The following is a 15,273-nucleotide window of genomic DNA, read 5'->3' on the forward strand; positions in this document are numbered from 1 at the left end:
AACACAGATCACACCTCATGGGACAAATACACGCACACACTTTTGCATTGGATGCCTATACATCCTAAAATTTAACATGCATGCCTTAAAATTTAATAGGCATCAGAATCAAGAACTGGCACTTTCTTGCTTTGGTTTGCATGGCGATTGCAAGCTATTAATGGATTTAAACATCAGAATAATCAGTTAGTTTTTTATTTGATTAAGTGGTGAGGGCCAATTAATCAGCTTTTTCCATGAGCAGATGTTCTGAGAGCACAGCACTGGTTTGCATTGAGGTTATTTGGTTCAGATGGGCTTGATTTGGGCCAAGAGCTCTCGCATCTGTGGCAGAGGACTAGAATACGACCCTAGACGCACAGAGGGGAAAAGTGAGTCTCAGCAATCCTTTATCTAGAAATGAAGCACTGGCTGCTTTAATGTAATTATAATCAGCCCTTCCTTCTGGTAATCGAGGGGAGCTTTCATGTATGAGACCACAAGCAATTCTGAGCTTTCTTCCAGACACATATAAAAGTCACTTATATGGAGGATTTGAGTATTAGCAACCATGCTGAAATTTAATAAATTAACTCACTAATTCCAAAGCAAACAACAAATCAGTCCAGCCTCACACCATCAGATGACAGTTCTAGTTTACATAAATTTTGAGACAGAACTGCATTCAAACAAGGTGCATGTTCTCTATGGACAAAATGACATCCAGAGACTCTTGGATGAGAACAGGAAAAGCCAAGCCAAGCAAAGCAAAACAAACCTCTTCAACACAGAGAAATGGCTGGAGTTAGGAAATCTCTGGTTCAGATCCTGACTCAGCCATGAAGCGTACTGGGTTGGTCCGCTCACCATCTTTCCCAGTTATCCTACCTCACAGGGCTATGAGGATAAAAGGGGTGTGTGTGGGGAGGAATGTTACACACACTGCCTTGACCCTTTCTGAAGAAAGCTGCAGTAGAGCTTTGACTGTTGGGCAGTATAGAGATTAATCAAGCAATATTAAGAATTACTTAATGGGGCATAATCTCCCCACTTGAATATTCTCAAGTCTGACTGAAATGATAGGAGCTGGTGCAGCTCCTTTTCTGGGCTCTTGTAAATCTTCCATTCATTTCAATATAACACAAAGCCAGGCTTTTAAAACCATGCAACCATAAACAAAATATGTCATTCTATGGTGGGGATCAGGGACCACAATTCCAAAAGTTTTGGGCAGTACAAAAATTGTGAAGGATGCATATAATATCACGGTCAAGTCCTGAGAATTTTCTCCCATTTTGAAAAGGCTTCAAAGTGCAACGAAATGTGACTTGAGACAACCTAGCCAGTGAATCCAAAAAAGGCAGATGCAGAGATGGGCTGTGGCAGCATATGTGAATTACAATCACTTATGAGGGTGCGTATCCAAATTGATAAAAAGAAAAGGGGCCCTACTTTGTAGAGGGTGGAGTTTTTGCTTTCGTCTCTTCTGTTCATCTTTTAGAATTAGTATTACATTATGTCCATATCCTGGCTTTCCCCCTCTTTTGAGAAACCCAAGGCAGCTTGCAGGATCCTCCTCCCCATTTCATCCTCACAACAGCCCTGTGAGGTGGGCTAGGCTGGGAGTCCGCGGCTGAGTGGGGACTAGAACCCAGAGTTCCCGGCCCCCAGTCTCGCACTCTGGACCGCTGCACCACACTGCGCTGGTGGGAACCCAGGCTGGCTCTTTAGGGGCTGGCCCATTCCAGGCTCTCGCTTGTCTCCTGGGGAGTCGTTTGCTGGAACGGAGGCATCGGAGGAAAAGGTGAAGGGGATGGCAAAGGGCAAGGTGAGTTTGGCAGGTGCCTGCGACGGGGGTTGCGGTACTTTCCAACAGGCTGGGCGTGCGTGAGAGGGCGACGGAGGGGCGGTCGTTAGCTCCCCGCTCCCCTCCCCTCGGAGGCTCCTCGTCTTGCAGGTGCACCGCGAGCGGTGGACAATGGGTCCTTTGAGAAGGGAGCCGCCGCGCCGGGGGCGGGGAGGCTGTCGCGCGGGGGCGGGCCCTGCCAGGGCCGATGACCTCCAAGTGCTTTATAGATGCGCCACCTCCGATGCGGGGCAGCCGGGCAGACTTGCCGTAAACGCCAGGACGCCGCCTCGTGCCTTTCTGTTTTGGGGTTAAACTTTTAAGCCAGCTCTTACAGTGGCCAGAGTGTGGGACCGGGACTCGGCCCCTCTGGGTTCTAGTTCCCGCGCGTTGGGTGACTTTGGGCCAGTGATGGACTCAGCCTAACCTACCTTGCAGGGTTATTGTGATGGTAAAACGGGAGTGCGGGACAGCCAGCGTGCCATAGGGGTTATAATGTTTGACCGGGATTTGGGAGCTGTGGGGTCTGGTCTCCACTCAGCCATGGAGAGCACTGGATGGCTCTCAGCCTAAATCTACCTAGCAGGGTTGTTGGGACGATATACTGGAGAGACGGAGAATCGAGTCGACCGGTTCCTTTGAGGACAAAAGGCGGGATATTAATGAAATAATGCAGAAATATAAGAAATAATTCAAGCACGGTTGGACCTCAGTCTGGTGGGACCTGCTTCTTTGGGCGTTTTCCACCGATCTAGAAGCCGGAGAACTGAGAATACTGATGGAGAACCAAAGAACGAGGCTACCTCTGAGCGCATCTGGAGCCTGGATTGTGCTTGGAGGACCAGTGCTCATCCCACGTTGGCCGAGCTCACTTCGCTTCAGCAGCTTAAATCAAACGTGGACATTCCTACTGCTGCCACACACCGGGGGGCGCGGGGGAGCGATCTGCTGCAATCACCCGGGGGTCTCCCAAAAGGGCCTGCCCTCCTTTCCGCCGATCTCTGCTTCAGGGCACGCTACGCCGGCTCAACAACTTCGGGGCGATCCGTTCGTCGTTGGGACTATTTCATCTCGAACAGCACCCTGGTCTTCGCATTGCCGCAGGACGCGATCGAGTCCTTAGTAGCAAAAACGCGCCCCGGCACCCCTCTTGTTCCCCGAGAGCTGAATTTGCGCAGGCTCAGCCACCCCCCCCCCCGCCCTTTGTTTATTCCTCTGAAGCTGCCGGACTTTAACCCTGGGGAATGTGAAGGAGGTCTAGGTGGAAGTGCCCCTGAACACGTGCAAAGTGCATTTCCTCTTGGGACTGGAGGGGAAAAGGCTGATCGGAGGGCCCACGGCACGTTGCCTCCAGACGGCGGGGAGGGAGTATCTCTTTATCCAGATAGAAACCCTCCTCGTCAGGGAAACCCCCTTTGGAGGCTGCCTACGGAACCCAGGAGTCCGGCCCTCTCCCTTCCCTTGCGGGCCACCCCGGAACCACCAAGATTGCGCCCCCCCCCCCCCGTAACTCTGCCCCCCCCCGAGCCTAGAACGCCCCGGGCCCGCCCACCTGCTAGCCAGGCCCACCGCGGGCTCCCCAGCGCTCTCCCTTCCCTCGCCCCTCCAGGTGTCCGTCTGGTCTTAGCAGCGGCTTCCATTGGGCCGCCGGGTCGGCCTCGTCCCGCCCGCCCCTGCCCGTCTCCCCGGGCGTTCCTCCCCGCCGGCCCCCCACCCTGCGCCGGCCGTCGCCGTCCCGAGCCTTCGACAGCTCCCTGGCGCGCGGCGGCGCCTCAGCCCCGCCGCCGACCCTCCCCTGCGCCCCCAGCCATGAAGATCGCGCCCCGCTTCGCTGGAAGGCGAGTGTTCCGGCGGTGAGCCCTTCCCTGCGGCAGCCCCCCGCCCCACGGGACGTGGGGCGACGAGGTAAGCGCTGCCTGCGCTGCCGCCTCCCGCGCGAGCCCCGCGGCGAGGGGCCCGCAGTTGGGGCGCGGCCCCGCGCGGAGGACCAGGGCTCGGCCAGGCGCCTGCCCGCCTCCGCCCGAGGGGCCCCGCGCCCTTTCCCGCGGGCCTCCCTTGGCCCCGGCCGGCGGCCGCCCCGCGTTGCCCGGGAGGTGTTCCAGCTGCCAGCGCGGCCCAAATGTGGACGAACGCTGCGCGCCCTTCAGGTCGCTTTGGGTTATGGCCGAGATACGGAGCGTTCCTGATCTCAGGCTGGAAAGGGCCCTCTTGAAAGATCTGATATTTTGTTTAGGTTTTGGTTTGGGTTTTGTGTCCCCCACCCCCTAAGGAGGGCAAGGGTTTAGGAAGGGATAGCTCAGTGTTAAGTCTGCCTGTCTTCTACTGTAGTTTTTATCCTGCCCTGTAGCTTGAAAGGAACCCAAAGCAGGTGGTTTCTTGAATCTCCGTGTTATCTTCACAACATCCTGTGAGTTAGGTTGGGCTGAGACCCAGTTACTGGCCCAGAGGCACCCAGTGAGATTTATGGCCCAGTAGGGACTGGAACTGGATGGTCCTGAGTACCAGCCCAGCACCAACTACAGCAGTGCATGAGCTCTGTTGCTTTTGTTTCTTCCCCTTCCAAAGAGCATTATTTGTAGAAATCACATATGATGCATTCAATTGGGCACAATGTGAATTATATTCAAGCGGTAAGTCTTTTTAACTAATACTTAATGTGTACTAGAAAATTAGCCCATGTAACTCTTAAATAAAACATTGCAACATGGACAACAGTCTTATACTCTGTATAAGCTGCTGCAATTCATAGAGTGGCCAGTGTCGGACTACCATTTGGAGACACAAATGCTTCTGGGTCTGAGGAGCCTGATACTCACTGGGGGGCTTCCTCCTCCATCGGCCTGAAAGGAGGCGTAGCAGTGCGTGGGCAAGGCAGGGCTCACTTCACCTCTGCGCTGACCCCCTGCGAGCTGCAGGATGTCTTTGCAGGTAAAGGCAGTTTGTGCCCCACGCAGAGCGGCAAGTGACAGTCCCCTCCAGTCCCGGATTAAAGCAACTGGAGGACCTTAGCTAGGAGATCGGAGTGGCCCAAACATAATAGCATCTGATCATGAGAAGCAAAACCTCCGTCTCTCCTTTATCTGCTCAGTGAAAGCAGAACATTGCTGAATTGTTAGAATTGATAAAAAGATGGTTTATAGGTTTATAACCTGTAATAAGTTTAGGAAAGTATAGAATTGATGAAGATGTTCACACAGAACATTCATGGGAAAATTATGGATAATATTACACTATATAAAAAACAGAACAGTTTCTTTTAAGCCTTTTTGGGATTTATTTATTTAATTCCATTTCTATGCTGCCCCTTGACCCGAAGGTTTTCTGGGCAGCTTACAGTGGTAGACCAACAAAACAAGCAAACAAACAAACAAAAAAAAACCATTAAAAATAACTTAAATTACAATAGAACAGTTATTAATCAGAAAAAATAGTAAAACAATAAAATAACAATTCCATTAAAATCACAGTCTATGCAGAGAATGCTTAGATCAGACAACTGATCCTGGGGCATTGTTGATCATTCTTTATCCTTTTTAGTCTAGAAAATGATTTTTCACCAAGGTATGCCCCTGATTATTATTGTTACAATTGAAATAAAATTAATGGTAATTTTAAAATATTTTTGGCAGGAGGCCAAGGTCCCCCTAGATTATGAAGTCGTGGGCTGTAGCCCGCTCAGCCCATATGTAAATCCAGCACTGATCCCCACCCTCTAAAATCAAGGCACGTCGTGCCCAAGCTGAGTCAAGTTATTCTGAAACCAGAGGCAGAAAATCCCCAAAATGTCCTTCTCTTTCTCCCTGGCAGTAAAACATTCAGCAGGAACAAAAGAACAAACAGGCAGTTGCTCTTCTAGGGCACCCTAAAGGGGTTATGGCTGCCACCGTCAACTCCCTCTGCTTAATGGCTCGGCTGGGGCCAAAAGCCAGATGCATCTGCAATCATGCGGTGGCCTGCATGGACACCTAGCCCTCTCCTGGTACCCTCGCTTCTCGACCAGCAGGTGAGGTGCAATGGTAGAACCGTCCCACTCCCCTGCTTGAGAATTCCCGCTGCCGGGCCGCTGCAGGAGGGAGCGCGGCGCAAGAGTGGGACCGCCTTAATGAGGTTTGTTCTTGCAAAGCGGAGGTTCCACCGGGAAGGCGTTTGTCCCGAGAAGTACATAAGTTGTCCTCAAATTACAGTTTCAGCATCTGCTGGTGGTGGTGGAGGAGGAAGCTAGTGTGTGTCTGTTGTCCCTGTGGAGGTGCTGGGAAATTGAACTTACCTTTGAAGTTTGATGTCCTTGTTTGAAAAGTGACTCATCTGATTGAGTGAAGTGGAAAAAAAGTTGGAACACATCCCTGCTTGGTTAAGAGCACAAGAGTGGCTGTGCTTTGCTGTGCCTTTCCCAGCCTGCCACCCTGCAGATGTTTTGGACTACAAATACCAGCATTCCTGACCATTGGCCCTGTTGGCCAGGATGGATGAGTACAGAATCCTAGGCAATATGGAGAAAGCTGGGCTGGGAAAGCTGGCCAGAATTAACCTTGCAGGAGCAAACTTGAAGAATGCTCAGACTGGAGCTACAGGGCATCAGAAAATAATATGCTTACTTCTCCTCTTATGGATTTTCACACTGTTCCCTCACTGTGGGGTGAAGATATGAAGGCCATGGCTTGGTCAGGACAATGGCCTGCCCAGTCTGATAATTTGCTCCCACAAGTGCTGCTTTGGGGGAATCTGCAAACAGGACAGCTCCTTCTTGTGTTCTTTAGCAGCTGGCGTCAGAAACAAGTGGCCTCTAATGAGAACTAAAATAAAAAGCACCTCAGATTACTGTCCAGTGCTTAAATGAGAAGGAAGAGAGGTTGTGCAATGGCCTCCTCAGGTGCTGTTTTCCAAATGTCTGAGGGAAGCAGGGCTGGCCTGGCTATTGGGCAGAGCGAGCGAGCTACCTCAGGCAGGTGAGCTGCCCCCTCAGTCTTGGGGGGTGGGTGGGCATGAGTTGCAAGGCAGAGCTGTCTGTGCCATGGACTTGTTCTGCGCCCCTAAGCTGGCCTGCTGCCCTCAGGTGCCATGCTGGATGTGGCCCTGTCACCAGCGCTGAAGTACAAGCCAAGGTGGGCCAGCTCGTGGCACAGTGGACGGCATGACGTCTTCGTTTATTTAATTGGTTTGCATCCTGCCTTCTGCCAAAATGGCATGCAGGGTGGCTTCCGGGCACAATTAAAACTGATGAAGACAACACAGTACATTGAAATACAAAACTATGTAACAATTGCAAAAGAAATGAAAACAACACAGTACAGTGAAATACAAAACGATGTAACAATTGCCAAAGAAACGAAAACAACACAATACAGTGAAATACAAAACGATGTAACAATTGCCAAAGAAACGAAAACAACACAATACATTGAAATACAAAACGATGTAACAATTGCAAAAGAAATGAATAATAATGAACACCAGAAATAAAGCCAACAATCCCGCTTGTGAGCGAAAGGCCTTCCTGAGTAAAGTGCCCTTTGCCTTCTGCTGGAAGGAGAAGAGAGGACATCAACCTCACCTTCCTTGGGAAGGAGTTCCATGGAGAAGGCCCTCTCCTGGGTCCCCACCAAATGTGCCTCTGTAGGCAGCTTTTTGGGTACCATCTTTTTGTTGCCTCAGGCAGCGAAATGTCTTGGGCTGGCCCCTTACAGGATTGGACGAAACCTGGGTATAGTTGCGGCGAATTTCATTATGGGCCTACTCCCTCATTTCAGCTGAGCACCGTTTTTATTTGGATCCTCCCAACAGCCCTGTGAGGTAGGTTAGTGTGAGAGTGGGATTCCTTGGGGTTTCAGCTCAGCCGTGCTGCCTGGGAACAAGGGAAACTGCACCTCAGCATCTAGCGGGTATCAGTTTGGAGCAGCAGTTCCTTTCCCGCCAGTCACCTAAGCTAAATAGCTGAATTCTCTTTTAGTCTGCACCCAAATGCCTAAGGTGTGACTGAGAAAAATGTGTGTTTAGGAAAACTGAGTGTTGTACAGGCAGAAGGGGGATTTGCAACAGAATGCTGCAGTTTAGAGTTTGGGATTCCCTCATCTGGGATACTCTATTCCATTCCCCCTTCCTTACCCCCCATCCCCAAACCAATACTTAGGGTTCAATGGCCACTAACTATCCTAAGTCTTCACTGAGCCGGCTTTCTGGTACCTCCCTTATAGGGTAACTTCTAAAGGTTTGTTGTCCTTTGACAAACCTTGGAATCCCTGTTCTATCTTGCTGGTATCACTTTGGTTGCAAGAAACATAGAAACATAGAAACAGATCAAGTCAGAAGGGTCCTCCCGTGCCATCTAGTCTGACCTCCGGCACCAGCCGACTCCGCTCACGACGTGCTCACCATGGGGATGTCCAGCCTATCCTTGAACACCCGCACCAATGGGGCCTCAACGACCTCCCGGGGAAGCCCATTCCACACCCTCGGGGTCCTGACTGTCAGGAAGTGCTTCCTGGCATCCAAATGGAACCTTGGCTCCCTGAGCTTTGCTCTGTTGGAGCGTGTCCTGCCTTCCTCTGCAAGGGAGAACAGGGTTCTACCCACCTCCGTGTGACATCCCCTCACATACCTGTATTTAAGAAGATTGGTGCTTAGAGGAGGGGCTTTGTTGTTTCTATATAGGATGCCCATCACTGAATTGGGTGGCCATCCCCTTCCTGCGGTTGCCACAGCCCTGGGCTTGCTTCTGTGCAGTGCTGGAGAAGCATGCATGTGAAAGGCTGCTGCTGAGGCCCAGCCTATTCCCCTTGCTGTACCTTCTGTAAAAAACCTTCAAGCAGCCCAGTGAGAAGTGCCTCTTTTCCAGATAACACATGCTGTTGCAGTAAAACCACTGAGGCAGATTTGGCCACCCTGGCTTCCCTGGCAGGGCCTTTCCGGGTTCCCCAATGGGCATGCCCCCTTCCACTGGCCCTATTCCCCCATGCCTAGCTTTTGGTGGTTTCTCAGCTTTTGGGCAGTCCCACTCCTCCCACCAGCCAGCATTCAAGAGGGTCGAAATGCCTCTCCTATGGCTTGCTGTCTGGCAGCAAGAGCTGTTCAGCTAAAAGATGCTGGTAGGTTGACTCCACTCCATTTGAATTGGGTCTGGCCCACGGCAGGGATGTGGACCTGAGAGCTCTCCAAAAATGAAATTTGCAGTTTGCAAGCTGAAAAAGGTTCTGCATGCTTGCTTAAGATAACAGTTCTGTTCCAAGAGCATCTTCCACGCAGTCCTATAAAAGAATGGCAACTCAAGGAGCAGTTTAACATAGCAATACAGGGGCAGTTTCCTGGCTCCGGAAGAAAAAGCTACATCTTCACTTGGGCCAAAGAGTCTTTAGGTAGCATCTCTGCTCGAAGAGATGCTGCCTCTGCCATTTCTTCCCCACACTGGGTGATGGATCTTTGTGTGTGTGCTGCCATGGGTAGCTTGGAATAATGCTGAGCATGAAGACTTGGACTTAGTGCTTAGCGTGTTGATGTGAAACTACAGAAACCAGGGTCCACATCCCCCTTTGGCCATGAAGCTCATAGGATTAACCACACTCTTGCAACCTTCCTATCTTGCAAGATGGTTGTGAGAATAAAGTGGTTATGGGAGAACCATGTGAATCCACCCTGAGTTCTTAGAGAAACAATGGCATAAAAATGCAAGCAACAACAGCTTTTGTATGTTCAAAGTGCCTTACAAGTATTAACTCTGAATTCCTTGTAACAGTTCTGCAGGGCAGACCAGGAATAGCACCCACAGGGTGCACCTGGGGAGGCTAAGTGCTTAGGGTACACCTTTATGACTGAAGGAAGATCTGGACCAGGGACTTCCTTGTTTTTTAAATTTATTTTAAATTTATTTATTTAGAAAATTTGTAGGCCATCCATTACTGTCATCTCTGGACAGCTTACAACATTATTTGTTTTGCATTTTGCACTCAGACAGCCTGGTCCTATGGTGGTGTACTCAGAAGCATGGCCCACTTAGAACAATAAATGGACCCGTTTCTTAGGAGACCTACCCTTAGGTGATCCTACATAGGCTTGGAATTTACCCAACCTTAACTCTAAAAAGAGGAAAGGACTAGATGGCTATGCTGGCTCCAAGATTTTAGGATCCCTTGGTCACAACACCCGCAGTGGATTACTCACCCCTCTCTCCAACCTGGGTGAGGCAGGGCATGCAAACTATGAATTCTTTTAGGTTGTGCAAACTTGGATGATCTCCGCAAATTTGGAGTGTGGCTGTGGATCTGCTACGGTTCTACAGCTCCTGGACAAATGCCCAACTTTCCCACCCTCTGGAGCTGGATCTGCTAGAACGAAGGTTTCTGGAGAGTTAAGTTTCTTCTACCCCTTTTTTCCCTGCAGGGCTTCCAGGCACTTTCAAAGGTCTCTAATCCCACAGGGGCTGGATTTCTGGAGGGACAGTGTGGCGGGTTTGATGATTAACCATTTCTGAAATGGCCGAAAAAGACGGTGAGTTGGATCTTTCAAAAAAGTTCCCTGGACTTCATATTCCTTCCCCCTCCCCTTGAATCCCATGGTCTTGCAATCCCAATCTAGCCAGAGCAGGACTTAAACATTAACAATTCTGGCTGCTTTATACTCCTCTGGGAAAGGCACTGAGGTGCTTGCCCATGAAATGACCCGCGGGTGCCCTCTCTCCACGGTTCCCTTTTCTTCCTATGTGGACAAATTCCATATGGTGAGCTAGCATGGCCGCATGTTCTACTTTCCAGAGGACACCTCATTATTTGAAAGCTCCCCATTATTTATTTGAAAGGCTGGCCGATCCATGTCTGGTTTAAAGATAAGGAACTAGCAAAAGGGAGAGAGCGTATCAAAAGTTAGCAGCCAGACTGCAGCCTGAGTAGATCAACAAATGGTTGGTCACGGACTTCCCCACTAGGGTGAGATGCATTGCATATTTCTATATACATGCATTGTAGGACTCTGTGTGCGTGTTGTATAATCTGTGCCTCTTTTTTGTGGTACATTTCCTCTTTTTTAAAACTATGTATAAGTGGCTTCCCTCAGGTGAACTGAGCTTGCCTGTACAGACCCCAGATGGGCAACTGTGTGGGTTTGTTGTTGCAAAAATGGCAAAGATCTTGTGGCATGTTCAAGTCAAGCAATTCCCCCTGTGGACACAGTCCACTTCATGAGATGCACCTGTCTCGCATCTGGTGAAGCAGACAGTGTTCACACCAATTATCTATCAAATAAATATGTCTTAGTTTTTAAGGTGGCACAAGACTCTTTGCTGAATTAGTTTTCTGCAGCTGGCAATGCTGCAAGAGTTCAGAGATGCAGCTTCTGTGGGAATTTCTGCGACCCACTCAGACAACTGGTGGAACTCTTCACCCCACTGGGTAGAGATTAGTCCAGCCGTGTCTACTCCTGAGCTGTGTCCTTTCACTTCCGGCATATAAGAGTGGTACCCTGGAATGGGGACTTCTGGGTACTCTGTCAAATTGATGCCGAAGACTTGCTGGATCTGTAGCCTGTGCTGCTTTGAAAAGGCATTTGCTGCAAGGACACCTAGCTTAGGAGAACAGCCTTCCCACCAAGATCTGTGAGGGCGATGTGTGCCCCTGTCTCTTTCGCTGAGCATTGGCTTCAGGGCAGTGGGGGATTGATGCTAAGGGGGTGAATGCTGCAAGGACTGGAATTCTGCGGCTGTAAATTGATCACACTGTCGTCAGTCGCTAAAGTCCACAGAGGTATTCCTCAGTTGTGCAACGGTGGCGGGTGATGCCGGCAAGGGAGCGGAAGACTGCTGGGGCTTTGTTTATTGCAACAGGAACTTTTGTAGGGAGCATGTGCGTGAAAGTACGGTGTGGAATAAAACCTATACTCCTTATTACATTTATGACCCATCATTCTTGCATGATAGAGCAAGGTGCTTTTTGCTTAGGGGTATGAAGGTGGGCTTTGCATGCAAAAGACTGCAAGTTTCATCTGCAGCGTCTAAGTTTCATCTGCAGCGTCTCTAGAAAAAGTGAGGCTGTGAAGGATCCCTGCCTGTGACTCTGGAGAGGTTTACGTCACAGTAGACGTGATGTGGCTGGATGGCTCAAAGGCCCGGTATAAGCACCTTCCCTTGTGGTATGGATAACATTTCTGAGTAGCCTTCTGTTGACCAGTCCCAGACCTGCTTGGCTTCACCAAGGTACATGTAGCTATTTATTAAAGTGCATTCAGCCCATGCCCCAGAAAGCTTTCTAAAACCACATCCCCGCCTTCTGAATGCAAGCCACCATGAGAGAGCCACAATTTTTCTTCTTAGCCAGGAAGAAAAGCAGAGGGACAGTGATGTGCTCCATTTTACCAGGTGAGAAAAATAATATTTTTAAAGGTTCAATTAAACATTAAAACAATCTGTTTATGTAACATCCAGTTGAAGCTGGTAGCCCTGAGTCTGCAGAGGTGTGGCTTTTCTCTGGCTTCTGCTCCAGACTTTCAAGAAACCATCCATGGTGCCAGGCCAAATAGGGTTCAGCACTGAGGATAGCTCCTTGAAACTCCAGAGTAAAATCTGGAGTGGATACGCAGTCCTGCGAATGCTGGAAGCGAGGAGGGTAAAAGGAAGATGAATGCTGACACTGAACATCAGTGTTTACTCTTCACTGGATCTTGCTATTATTAGTAGTATACTCTAAAGGAGAGTGAAGTGTAAATCAGACTGCATGGGCAGAGTGCTATGGTCATAGGCAGAGTGCAAACCAGCTGGCCGGACTGTTGTAGGGCGTGATATTACGGACAAGACCAGAGACTAGTTGGAATTATCGAGAGAGATTTATTTACCTGCCGGCAGGGACCATCACTCGCTAGAGTGCGGTACCAGGCAGGGGAGAGACATTTGATTGTTATACTCTTTTACACTTATGCTTGAATGACAGTGAACAATAGGGGAGCAACAGAGAAACAATAGGGGAGAGCACATTTTGCCCATTTATCATGCAAAAGCAAGCAAGCGTGGGTACAAGGGCATAATGTCTGTGGTGGTGCTGGTCATGCTGGAGCGAAGCCTGCTTTGTGGTCAGCTTAGCATAGCGTGCACATCCGTGTTCGTGTTCTTGTCCTCATGAGAACAAGAACACTCTGACCATGCCTCTAACTTGTGATGAGCTGTGCCCTGGCTACGTGTATGATCATGCCTGATCATGAGGGGGGTTACAACAGGAAGCAGGGAGACGACCAAAGACTCTTTTCTTGACTGTTAAGCCATGTCTTTTTCTAGCAGCCACAAGAGTCCTGGAGCGGACTCCCCAGAATACCCAAAGGGTATGCCTGTCCTTTCCCTTTTGGCTCCTCTGCTGGAGCAGGAAGCAGAACACATGGCTGGGAGGTGTCTCATATGTCAGCAGCAAAGACTGTGTGATGCCAGCACAGCCTGGGCACTTGTCGAGGGATTGCCCTGAGCATGCCATGTGAATTCTTTGCTTCTAGGCTACATGGAATTGGCACGATGGAGGTTCTCCTTGACTCCAGCATGAGAGAACATGCAGTGAGCCCAGATATAGGCTATTGTAATGGAATATAAATCCATTAAATAAACAAACAAATACACATGTATTATATACAGAAGTGTAGAGTGCAGTTCACATGATCAGTTCAAAAGCTCAGGTAAGAAGAAGGGGGAGATTCCAAGGACTTGAAAGATTGTCACAAAGAGGAAGACCAGGATCTCTTCTTGATCATCCCAGACTGCAGAACACAGAATAATGGGCTCAAGTTACAGGAAGGCAGATTCTGGCTAGATATCAGGAAGAACTTCCTGAGTGTTAGAGCAGTATGACAATGGAACCAAATGCCTAGGGAGGCTGTGGGCTCTCCCACACCAGAGGCATTCAGGATGCAACTGGACAGCCATCTGAGAGGGATGGTTTAACTGGGAGTCCTGTGCTGAGCAGGGGGTTGGATTCGATGGCCTGAGAGGCTCCTTCCAACTCTACTGTTCTGTGATTCCTCCGTGTGAGAATCTGGACAGCAGACAAGGTTCAGCCAGCTGGAAAAGGAATCTGACGTAGTCTATAAGGCAATTTCCTCAGGTAGTCATGGTGCTCTGTGCACGTTTACTGGCTTCATCGTGTGTGGGGATGGCTACTGAACTCCTTTTGGACTTGGGGCAAAGAAAGCCATTTGAGTATGGGCAAACTTGAGGACAGGTGGGCGGCTGATACCATCAAGTGGCGCATGGAGGAGGTAGGAACTGGAGGTGCGTGAGAGAGCTGTGGTCCTCTTGGGTGCCTGAGCTGAGGGAAGCCCCATGAGTGGTGGCACTGCTAACCGAGGAGGGGGCCACTCACCATACCTAGTGTCTGTGCAAGCGCTGCATGGGTTCAGGAGGGCAGTATCCATCGCCAGCACGAGAGGCAGCCACCAGGGCGGTCTAACCCTTTCTCTGCATCTTCCAGGAGGCCTTCAAGCACGGAGGTGGACTCTGCCAAAGGTGGTGGCTGTGATAACCAGTGGCCTCCTCCTCCTGACTGGGATTGGAGCTGGAATTTGGGCAATAGGTGAGAAGGAATATTCCCAAAATATGAAAAAAATTAAAAGAAGTGATCTCCAGTGCTGGTCGCCCTCCTGTGCCACGCATGTATGAAAGCTAGCTAGTCTGGTAGTTGAATTTTTCTTTAATGTTGGACATGGGACTGCATCTGCTGCTGCACCTGAAGGTTTCAGGCTAGCTTAGGGGGTGCAGAACAGGTCACATGCCCCACGGCTCTCTCCTCCAACACCTTGCTGCCACCTCCCAGCATCTGCCGCCTGAGATGACCTGCGGCTGATGTGCTTTGGGTGGTGTGTACCCAAGAGAAGGCTGCTCCGCCCAACCCTTTCTGCCCAGGATGTCTGCTCCAGCTGCACCCAATCGCTGCTTCTTAAAGAGCTGCAGTTTCTTGCAAGCATCTTGTGGGAAACATCTGGGAGTTTAACACTCAACTGCTACTAGCCTAGAGCAAAACCTGGAGCAGACAGAGCACGTACAGAAATATGTCAGATTTAATGCCGAGTTGCTGCTGGGGAAATTGCAAACTCTCCAGGGGTCATCTCAGGAGTGAAGTGCTGGTTCAGGGGTAGGCACCTAGTTGGGTGCATGCCAAGCTGCCCTGCCGCTCCCAGGTTTCTTTAAACACATTTTTCTACTGTTTGCTAGGATCACTTCTAAGTAAAACAAGGACCTCTGGGCTACATAATGAAGCTCAGAGACATCAGTCCAGTTTACATGCAATGGCAGCAAATTCTGGGTTATTAATCAACCAGCCCACAAGTTGCTGGGATTGTGTGCTACTGTCGTAATGAATATGCAACCTCTGGTCAGCCCAAATGGAAATTATTTTGTAAAGTGTGAACTTGGACACTGTGGAGTAATAGTTGTTTCAACAGTCCAAGTGAATCCACATTTACTTCTTAGATTAACTGAAGGTTGTTTAACCCACAAT

At 49.7% G+C, this 15,273-nt stretch overlaps 1 protein-coding gene across 1 annotated transcript in view; it reads left to right on the plus strand.

Annotated features, from left to right (window-relative positions):
- The first annotated feature begins 3,551 nt into the window (after positions 1-3,551).
- Positions 3,552-15,273, plus strand: part of HPN (hepsin) — a 30,439-nt gene continuing 18,717 nt past the window's right edge. The window contains exons 1-3 of the mRNA XM_044422265.1: positions 3,552-3,730; positions 10,196-10,303; positions 14,248-14,349. Coding sequence (XP_044278200.1) covers positions 10,288-10,303; positions 14,248-14,349 — 118 coding nt within the window. The 5' untranslated portion in view covers positions 3,552-3,730; positions 10,196-10,287. The remainder of the gene's footprint in view (positions 3,731-10,195; positions 10,304-14,247; positions 14,350-15,273) is intronic.

This window comes from Varanus komodoensis, unplaced genomic scaffold (genome assembly GCF_004798865.1).
Source record: "Varanus komodoensis strain SLA01 unplaced genomic scaffold, ASM479886v1 scaffold122, whole genome shotgun sequence".
Lineage (NCBI taxonomy): Eukaryota > Metazoa > Chordata > Lepidosauria > Squamata > Varanidae > Varanus > Varanus komodoensis.